Source organism: Onthophagus taurus, chromosome 5, assembly GCF_036711975.1.
Source record: "Onthophagus taurus isolate NC chromosome 5, IU_Otau_3.0, whole genome shotgun sequence".
Taxonomy (NCBI): domain Eukaryota; kingdom Metazoa; phylum Arthropoda; class Insecta; order Coleoptera; family Scarabaeidae; genus Onthophagus; species Onthophagus taurus.
The window spans coordinates 12,383,475-12,394,645 of NC_091970.1; the positions used below are offsets into that span (position 1 = coordinate 12,383,475).

The 11,171-nt window shown below is 31.5% G+C and overlaps 2 protein-coding genes across 2 annotated transcripts; both read right to left on the bottom strand.

The window, feature by feature from the left end:
- Positions 1-346: 346 nt before the first annotated feature.
- Positions 347-2,208, bottom strand: LOC111424632 (KRAB-A domain-containing protein 2-like). The gene has a single exon (XM_023058242.2). It carries the CDS (start codon positions 2,206-2,208, stop codon positions 1,012-1,014), a length of 1,197 nt encoding a protein of 398 aa, XP_022914010.2. The 3' UTR covers positions 347-1,011.
- Positions 2,209-8,193: 5,985 nt separating this feature from the next.
- LOC111424646 (E3 ubiquitin-protein ligase ZNF598) lies at positions 8,194-10,732 on the bottom strand. The gene is made up of 3 exons (XM_023058264.2): positions 10,676-10,732; positions 10,433-10,626; positions 8,194-10,290 (listed from the first exon to the last, which is right to left on the bottom strand). Exons 2-3 carry the CDS (start codon positions 10,610-10,612, stop codon positions 8,353-8,355), a joined length of 2,118 nt encoding a protein of 705 aa, XP_022914032.2. The 5' UTR covers positions 10,613-10,626; positions 10,676-10,732; the 3' UTR covers positions 8,194-8,352.
- Positions 10,733-11,171: the final 439 nt, after the last annotated feature.

An 11,171-nucleotide genomic window follows, 5' to 3' on the forward strand; every position in this document is an offset into this window, starting at 1 on the left:
GAAATGTATATAATTCCGAGCCAATTTAGGAAATGTGTAAAATAATTTGTCAACGACTTTTTAATACATGCATTTCCTAGGAAATGTATTTACTTCCTAGGCATTGTATGCAATTCCTGAATGGTTCTAGGAAATGTATTATAGCGTAGTATCGTATTTAGATAATAAAAATAAAACACAGTAAGTAAACCGAGCATAAACACGATTTTTTTATTAAAGCTCTCATTGATATAATCAGGTGTCACATTATAAAATGTAACATTTTCATAAAACTTATTAATAATTATTACATTTAAAAACTTAACAACATATATAGTATTTTTGCGGCCAGGCAAATACAGGCAAATACAACTGAGAATAAAAATGTAATTTCTTATAAAAGCCCCCACTGCCATTAATTAAAATAATCAGATCACATTATAAAAAATAAAGATCATCCTAAGGTTATTTATTAACTTTATCCACTTTAAAGTCGTTAAACTGAAGAACTTATTTATTTTTGCAGGGTAAGCTGGAGTGGCACACAACATTTTATTTTTAAAGCACAAACATTTTAATGAACTACAACCCTTCTTGCAAAGACACTTTTTGAATCCTTGTCCGGTTCCAGTTGATTTTAGATTCGCAACTGAGAGTAGTGAAATATCAGTACAAGGTACATCTTTGATTTCTAACATATCTTTTGGACAAACATTGAACTGAGATCTAGAATACAATTGTTTTATAACTCCATTCTTTGTACCGATTTGATAAAGCTCGTCATCAGTTTTATCTAAGACCACTCCTATAATATTACGCGCATCACCACGTCGTCTATCGACTTCTGGTACGAAAACCCTTACAGAGGTGCTAATAGATACTGGAGGAAATTTTTTGCCACTCGTTTTCAACATCTTTTCTGCCTGTTATTGTAGATTTTCCTTAGCAATTTGACGGTTTTCTAACGCTACTGATTTTTTTGAACACAAAGGGCAGAGTACTTTAGACCCATGTCCTTCGTCAGTTGATCGCTCAACAACAGCGTAAATTGTGTGAATGACACATCCATCCGCATATCCTGCAAGTATGAGCTCCACTAGTTTCTTGTGAACAGACGCTGCATTTTTTATCTTGCGCACTGGCTAGGGGTTGCTTACTTATTTCACATTGTTCCAAATTGTTATTAGAGGCTTGACTTTTCTCTATATTTACCTCACAGGGTTTAAACGTAGAAGCTTTGGGATCTGCTTTAATCTGGTCAAGATCCTGAATGATTTTCTCCAAATCTTCTTCAGTTTCGACGCTTCGCGTAAAATGATTTGGCAACGATAGTCCTACCTTTACTTTACACCCAAAAAGGGCCTCATAAGGAGTTTGCTTGATGCCAGCATGAAATGCTCTGTTTTTCATGAGTTGCACAAATCTTATACCCTCACTCCAATGTGAATTATCATTGTCTTGCATCCAAGTGGTCAGCATATTTTCAATATCCTGATTAGCCCTTTCTACACTGCCCTGACTTTGCGAATGCCTGGGCTTACCATGGATAATTTTTAAAGTAGGCCAATATGTTTTTAAGTTTTCAATAATTTTGTTAGAAAATTCTCTGCCATTGTCGGACTGTAGAATGGCAGGGGCACCTAATAAAGTAAATATGTCCAACAAAGTGTAAGCCACTTCCTCAGCTCGTTTAGATTTGAGTGGTCTTAAAACAACAAATTTTGTTAAGTGGTCTTGATAAACTAGTATGAATTTGTTTTCACCGTCCGGCTGAGACTGAAAATCTATTAAATCCACTTGACATCTGGAGTTGAATTCAGATGATATAATAGGCTTTACAGTAATACCCTTTTTAATGCCTTTTTGCTTTTGTTGACATGGTTCACAAAGTTGAATATAGGTTTCTATATCCTTACGTGTTATGTTTTTGTAGTGACTCCATACCTCTTTCATCATGCGGTCTCTTCCGCCGTGGCCAATTCTTATATGAGCTTCGTGCAATACGTCGAATAACTCGTTGTCACATACGTAGTAAAGTATATTGCTACCAGTATCTTTAACAGGAAAAATAAGTTTACTATTTTGATCTATAGTAAGAAAATCGTATCGCCGTAACAGCCAATAATCGCGAGGAGTCTTCTTTGCTGTTATTTTTGCCGTAGTGACCTCTTCTAACAACAGTTTAGCGAATGACGTAATAGTAATCCCGAATTTAACACATTTCCGCATATATATACCCTAAACACATTGCTGTTTAGGGCATATATAAAATTCCTAGGAAATGTGTATAGTAAAAGTTATTTCACATATTTCCTGTCGATTTTAGGCATTATACACATTTCCTAGGAATTATATATAATGACAAATTACATATATTTCTGGTAACATATGTAAACATACAGTACAAACCGGACACAAAATAAATTATGAAAATATAAAACTTATTCACAAACGTGATAAAGGTTTTTGCTTAGATCTTTTAAAAGCATTAGAAATTGCAAAACACAGTAAAAATAAAAACTACATCATGTTAAATGATCAATTGGATATGAAGTTTACACCACTTTTTCAATGTCTAAGAAATATTTGATTTTATTTTCGAAATCGCCGTTTTGCAGGTCAATCTTTGCAAAGTTTTAAAGGTCATCCATTTTAGTGTTATTTTGTACATCATTTGTGTAGGAACTTGTGTAGTTTTTGTCTTTTTACAGTTTAATTATTTATATATTGTATTTTAAAGTGTAATTTCTCATTTTAAAAATGTTATTTATATGTCTGCTGTTTGTGATGTTGATTTTATTTTATTGACCGTAAGTTCTATAAGAATTTTAACTTTTAATTATTAAATTGTCATTAAAATATAATTGTAGATTCGGCTGAAGATGACTAATTGTAAGTAAAACTAATCGAAACCGGTTCCGTTAAAATAAATTGAATTTTGCAAGATAAGAAGTTATATTTATTTGTTTATTATTTTAATATTTAAATTTACTTTGTTTATTCCGATATGCTAGCAACGCGATCACTTCATTTATCATAACCTACTTATAAAATAATGTATTTTGTTAAATTTCGAGGTTAATTATAAATTTTCGCGATTGTTTTCTCAATGCTCATAGTTAGTAGTTAATTAAAAAAGTAAAAAAAGAAAAAATAACGATGAAAGAAAAAGAAAACGAGTACTCACACCGCTCTGAAGTTCTCAGTAGAAAAATTTGTGAAGCTCTGAAGGACTCAATCTGCAAAAAATTTCAGAGCGGTGTGACTACTTGTTTTCTTACGAATTCTTGTGTCGCTGTCGCCATTTGTTTATATTGTAATGTTTTATTGTATTTTTCATCCTTTTGACGATGTTTATGTTATTGCCTGTTTTTCTGCAAAAACCACGTTATTTAAAAAATTCATACTTTTGTATGTTATTTGTATTTCCTCCAAAATGATTTAACAACTTTGTTAGAAGATGTGCCACTCTATATCTACAGAGAAATGTGGTTTCAACAAGATGGTTGCCAAGCTCATTATGCTTGTCCTGTATGGGATTGCATACAGAATACCTAGAAAGATGGATTGGGCGTCGTGGTTCGATTACGTAGTTACTCATGCTTACTGCTATTTTTATCATGTCATCAAATTTGAAGTAGTTAAACTTTAAAGTAATTTTTCTCAAAAATTTTCTTATGTAACCAATATTAATATTGACGGTACTAGATTCAGAAAAAATCCTCTTTATTATATTCCGTAATAAAAATAGTGGATTGCCATTTGAAAAAATATCGATGACGTCATAACTCGTTTAAAAAAGGGCGGAGGAGTTTTTAAAAGCGAGGCTTTTTTTTTTCTTCCCAGACACTTATGTATGCATTTTTTATTATTTCCAGGAAATTTCAACGGATTTTCAAGTATACCATAAAAATTTCTCAGAATACCTAAGGTTATCTAGGATTTTGCTGAGATTTCTACAGAATTTCAAGTTTTTAGAATATTTTATAGGAATTTTCAAACACATCTAGGGATTTTGAAACGATTTCCAAAAATTTTTATATACAACTAAGTATTTCTAAACATTTTAAGGAATTTAGACACATTTTCAAAGCTATCTATCGATTTTTACGGATATCAGGATTTTTGAGTGTATCCAAGGTTTTTGAATGATTTTTTAAATAAATTAGGATTTCCAAAGATATCCAATGATAATTACGAATGTCCAGAACTGTTAATTCTTCCCAGACACTTATGTATGCATTTTTTAGTATTTCCGGGAGATTTCCATGAGATTTCAAGTATACCATAAAAATTTCTCAGAATACCTAAAGTTATGTAGGATTTTGCAGAGATTTCTACAAAATTTCAAGTTTTTAGAAGATATTATAGGAATTTTCAAACATATCTAGGGATTTTGAAACGATTTCCAAAAATTTTTATACAGGTGATTTATAACATATGGAGCAGACTAAAGGGGTAGGTACTAGGAGCCAAATTGAAGATATTTTCTTAATAATGTTTTGATCACAACTTAATAATCACAAAGATATAGAACGTTAAAGTTGAATTAATGGCCAAGCATTTCTTATCATATACGGTTTCACTACGTTTAGATTCAAACTGCGAATATTTTGAGGTTACTTAAACAATGCATAATTAACCAAAATAATAAAATCTTTGTAATATAGCAGTTACGGCTATTTAAAAATTTGTTAAAACGCTCAAACGGTATTGTTTGTTTATTGAGAACCGCTGATACCATGTTTTTATTGCTGCCAATCCAGTTGATTTGGTTACTTAGCAGCGGACAAGTATTTTAAATAATTTTAATTATTCTTTACTGAATATCAGTGATTCTCAAAAATGTACGTTAAATTATTTAAAAAATTAACATGCTATATCTATTAAGTTTTTAACAAAACATTATTAAGAACATCTCTCCAGTTTTACCTCTAGTACCTACCCCTTTAGTCTGCTGCGTATGTTATAAATCACCCTGTATACAACTAAGTATTTCTAAAAATTTTAAGGAATTTAGACACATTTTCAAAGCTATCCATCGATTTTTACGGATATCTTAGGATTTTTGAGTATATCAAAAGTTTCTGAATGATTTTTTAGATAAATTAGAAGGATTTCCAAGGATATCCAATGATTATTACGAATGTCCAGGACTTTTAATTCTTCCCAGACACTTATGTATGCATTTTTAAGTATTTCCAGGAGATTTCCAAAAGATTTCAATAAACTTTCAAGTATACCGTAGCAATTTCTCAGAATACCTAAGGTTATCTAGGATTTTGCAGAGATTTCTACAGAATTTCAAGTTTTTAGAAGATTTTATAGGAATTTCCAAACATATCATGGATTCTGAAACGACTTCCAAAAATTTGTATAAACAACTTAGTATTTCTAAAAATGTTAACGAATTAGATACATTTTCAAAGCTAACCATCGATTCTTACGGATATCTTAGGATTTTTGAGTGTATCCAAGGTTTTTGAATTGTTTTTCAGAAAAATTAGAAGGATTTCCAAGAATATCCAATGATTATTACGAATGTACAGGACTTTTCATTCTTCCCAGACACTTATGTATGATTTTTTTAGTATTTCCTGGAGATTTCCAAGAGATTTCAACGGATTTTCAAGTATATCACAAAAATTTCTCAGAATACCTAACATTATCTAGAATTTAGCAGAGATTTCTACAAAATTTCATGTTTTTAGAAGATTTTATAGCAATTTGCAAACACATCTAGGGATTTTGCAACGACTTCCAAAAATTTTTATATACATCTAAGTATTTCTAAAAATTTTAAGGAATTTAGACACATTTTCAAAGCTATCCATCGATTTTTACGGATGTCTTAAATTTTTTGAGTGTATCCAAGGTTTTTGAATGTTTTCTTAGAAGAATTAGAAGATTTCCATGGATATCTATAGATTATTACGAATGTACAGGACTTTTAATTCTCCCAGACACTTATGTATGCATTTTTTAGTATTTCTAGGAGATTTCCAAAAGATTTCAACGGATTTTCAAGTATACCAAAAAAATTTCTCAGAATACCTAAGGTTATCTAGGATTTTGTAGAGATTTTTACAGAATTTCAAGTTTTTGGAAGATTTTATAGGAATTTCCAAATATATCTAGGGATTTTGAAACGATTTCCAAAAATTTGTATATACAACTAAATATTTCTAAAAATTTGAAGGAATTTAGACACATTTTCAAAGCTATCCATCGATTTTTACGGATATCTTAGGATTTTTAAATGTATCCAAGGTTTTTGAATGTTTTTTTAGAAAAATTGGAAGGATTTCCAAGGATATCCAATGATTATTACGAATATACAGGATTTTTAATTCTTCCCTGACACTTATGTATGTATTTTTTAGTATTTCCAGGAGATTTCCAAAAGATTTCAACGAATTTTCAAGTATGCCATAAAAATTTCTCAGAATACCTAAGGTTATCTAGGATTTAGCAGAGATTTCTACAGAATTTTAAGTTTTTAGAAGATTTTATAAGAATTTCCAAACACATCTAGGGATTTTGAAAAGATTTCCAAAAATTTTTATATACAACTAGGTATTTCTAAAAATTTTAAGGAATTTAGACACATTTTTAAAGCTATCCATCGATTTTTACGGATATCTTAGGATTTTTGAGTGTATCCAAGGTTTTTGAATGATCTTTAGAAAAATTTGAAGGGATTCCAAGGATATCCAATGATTATTACAAATGTACAGGACTTTCAATTCTTCCCAGACACTTATGTATGCATTTTTTAGTATTTCCAGGAGATTTCCAAGAGATTTCAACGGATTTTCAAGTATACCATAAAAATTTCTCAAAATACTTAAGGTTATCTAGGATTTTGCAGAAAACTTTAAAAAGTACTGGAAGTAGATAAACTACTTAGAGTAACCAAATAGTTCTTCAAGTACTTCTTATGTCAAACAAGTAACAATCCAGTACATTTTAAGCTACATACTGAAAGTACAAGTATTAAGTACCTACAATTTGAAAGTACTGGCAGTAAACTAGTACATTTTTGCTGCAAGTAGCTCAACTCTGCTTCTAAGTGACATAAATCATCAAACATTTTTGATAGTTGTACTACCGTTTTTGAGTAATTCGTGATTTTCTAATATGTCGGTGAGTGTACGAATATAGATTTTGAATAGTATACAGTTTGGATCAAAGAAATTGTGTATATAGAAGCCGCATCGCCTGTGTTCGCCCGTATACCGGTTTGAAGCCAATGCAAGGGCATTTGTTTGCAAACAAAATAGACCTTGGTCCTAGGGACAGTGGCGTGTACGAATTAGATGAAATTGGTCAGACTTTATCCAGTGGCGTATCCAAAGAGCATCCTAATTTCATATATAAAATTACAATCACAAATTAATTGTTAAACTAACTAAATAATTTTATAAATTGTAGAATGAATTTTTGTCTATATCTTTGTCAAATTTTAATAAGATTTTAAAGTATTAAACACAATAAATATAATCTTTTAAATTAATCAGAAGACCTTGAAACAATATACATACTTGGTAAACGATACAAGTATGTACTATTTTGATTGATAAGTTCTATTTCTAACTAAAAGTAGTAGTATACTAAATGTATATATATAAATAAAAATGAAGAAAAACGGATCGAAAGAAGAACGACTTTGAAGATTTATTGATTCGCAAATAGGATTCGTTATTTTAGTGTATGTCTTATTCTAGGGGCTAAAATAATATTCGGGAGTGTTCGGCGATAATCGGCCGATGGTCTGATCTGTGCACGTTCTTTGTTTCAACTGGTTTCGACAAAGGTTAACAAAGATCGACAAAGGTGGTTAGTAAACAAACCGTGTGTTGCGTTGGCTTCAAGTTTTAATGTTTATAACTGCTTCTATAATAACAATTTCTTTGGTTTGGACTAAGTAAGCCGAGGCATATAAACGTGACAGTAGTTCACCTACCTTGTAATTATTTTCCATGATTTCTTGTCCTTGGAAATCGTATGGCTCTTTAGACACATTCAATAAAAACTTCACATTTACCTCACTGTCGATTTTTTGGTCGTTTTCTGAAATTGTATGATATGGGGCAAAAATTTACTAAGAATGTATTAATATTTATAAAAAAATTTAGTTAAATTTAACAAAAATCGAATAGAATCATACAAAGAATTGGAAATAGAAACACGGACATAAAAACCCACAAAAAATAATCAACTAAAAAATATACTCTTTATTCTCCATAGCAAAGACAAAAAAAATAACTTAGAAAATAAAAATCCATCCTTATTTTTCAATATTTTCTCCAAAATTCTCATTATTCCATCCTCCAAATCATCCTTTAAAATCCTCATAATTTCCCTTCAACATCATTTCCCCTTCAAAACAGGAAAATCATTTTCCAAGGCATGTTCCATCAAATGCTCCCCCAAATCCCCCCTCAGCACAACTTGATCGCATCTCGAACAAACCTCCAACCCCAATTTATCAACATCTCCACTCTTCCTCCTCATAAACTCATCAAATAACTCTCTTTGTTTACCAACGTCGGGCAACAATATCAACAACTCCGGAAATAAAACATCAAAACTATATTCCATCATCAACAAACACAAATCAAAATAACTTTTCGCGTCGAATTCGCCGTTTCGAAACAGCGCCGACAACCTTTTAAACTCCAAAATCGATGTCTTACAATCAGAATTTTTCTTCGAGTTATTCTTTGTAGATTTTGAGTTATTATTAGTTACGTTATTGTTGATCACTTCGTTTAAATTTTTAATTAAACTCTCATTTCTCATTTCGAAATTTTTCGGCGGTTTATACCTCGATTTCGTTGGAATCGAAAAAGATTGCCCGGTACTATTCGTGAACGTCATTTCCGAGGGGAGTAAATTTTGGTAACTTTCAAAACCCGGTGGGGGTTTTAATTTTTTCCCCGAAAACCCCGGTGGGGCGTTATCATCGCTATTTTGATCTTTATTATTGATCAGATCGTTTTTTAACTCGTTTATTTTTAATTCCGATACTTTTTTGGTTAAATTAAGTTCGTTTTCGTTTAATTTTTTTTTCTTTTTTACTTTATCGTTAATTTTCTTTTTGGTGGCGTCATTTTTAACGTCTTTTTTAACGGAATTACACTCTAACATAATCGTCGATCGTTTTTTTACGATTTCATCTTTTTTTTTCGTTAACGCGGGGAAATCGTTTCGAAAATCGCTCGGATTTACTTTTAATATTGCCCCATTTGAAGTTTCTGGACGCGATTTTCCCCGATTTACCCACCTAGGTGTTTCGACTTTCGAGTTTGATTGAGTTAGCGCGGGGAAATCGTTCGATTTTGGCCGGATTTGTACGCTTGAGCTCATTGGGACGCTCATTCTTATCGATAAATTCGTTTCGGGGCGATTCTTTTTTGAAACATTTACATGAATCGTATTTTTTACGTCCATTTCGGGTGTTAAACAAGGAAAATCGATCGAATTATTTAATTTTAACCGAGAATTATCGTACCCGACCGCTCCTTCTTCGTCATTTGCGCCGTTTTCGACGTGATTGTGATTATTTCGCTCGCTTTGTTGGTTTTTTTGATAACTTTTTTGTAATCTAGGCTTTAAAGTAAACGCGACTTCGACCGTTCGAGCTTGCTTCACGGCGTTTTTACTCAAATCTTTCGAATGCACACTCGCTTGATGCGCTTTTAGATCAATTAAGCTCTTAAAAACGGAAGTAAATTGCTCAATTCGACAATTACCCTCCTCACAAAGGTAATGTTCTTGCAAAAAATGAGCTCTTAGGTCATCATAATTATTGTAATATTGATTATTGGCGGATTCCATGTCGCAAAAGTGGCAAAAAAAGTGATCTCGGCGCAAATGCCGAAATAATTCGTCCAAATCCATGTAGCGGGTGTCGCAAAATTGGCAAAGTGGGTGCCCCCTATGCGATTTATTATCGACATCGCCTTTCCGACGGTGAGTAGCCCTCTCCTGTCGAGTGTAACACCGCCTTTCAGAGGTGAAAATGTTTAAATTCGCTACACAAAGATCACAATAAAAGAGTTCGTGTTCGCGCCGAACGTGCTCTTTTAAATCATTAAACGTTCGAAAACGAAAATTGTCGTAATGCTGTTGATTCGATCTACTAGAACAAATGGGACAACGATGCTCTAAAAGTTTTTGGTAACATTTCTGTATAAAAATCGAATCGAAAATAACTCCAATCGATTTTTCTTGGAGAACGATCGACTTTGCATTAATTTTCTCCATTAATACAACAAACCCAGCTTTGGTTTCGGTGAAAATCACCTAAAAAAGCGAAATTATTAAAAAAAAATCAAGAAAAGCAAAAACATTGAGGTTATGTAACCCCAACATAACCTCAAAAATTAATTTCGCAATTTTAAACCAAATTTTTTTGATAAATAATTAAATTAAGTTTAAATTTAACCTTTTGCATATCCCTCCGACAAATGGGGCACTCGTTTTGCTTGCAAAGTACTCGCATTCTGGTCGAACACTCGTAACAGACGGGATGATCGCAAGTTCCAATGGCAAAAATCGTGATTTTCTTGCAACAAACGACGCAGACGTCTTCGTTTTCGGGATTCATTTCGTTTCCGCTGGCCATTTTCCACGAAAAACCTTCGAAAAAATGAGGAATTTTAGATGAAAATACAACCTAAAAATTTACTTATTTGACAGTCCACGGCGAAAAATAAAAATCACTAGAATGGTGCCAACCTTGAAATAATAAAAAAACAATTTTTTTTTAAATTTGTAAGTAAAAGTGGACACGTGTTAAATTTTAAGGTTAAGTTGTTAATTTTTTAATTTTATTTTAAAATTACGTTTTAATTGTTTATGTGTTAATTAAAACAATTAAATTTAAATTAATTAATAAACAAAATTTTTTTTTATTATTAATACCAACCTCAAATAATGAAAAAATATCAATTTTAAATTTGAATTAATTTTAGTATTTAAACTCTATTTTGCAATAATGAAGCTTTAAGTATGGTATTCTATTATTGTTATGCGAGTTTACACCAAATATACAAGATTTATCTTTTAAGAAAAAGAATATAAGCATTTTATATGAAAACAGTCAAATAGCACACTCAGTGACTGATCATCTTTGACCGCTAATATCTTGGTAAGGAGCAAGTTAAAGCAAGATGTGGTTATCA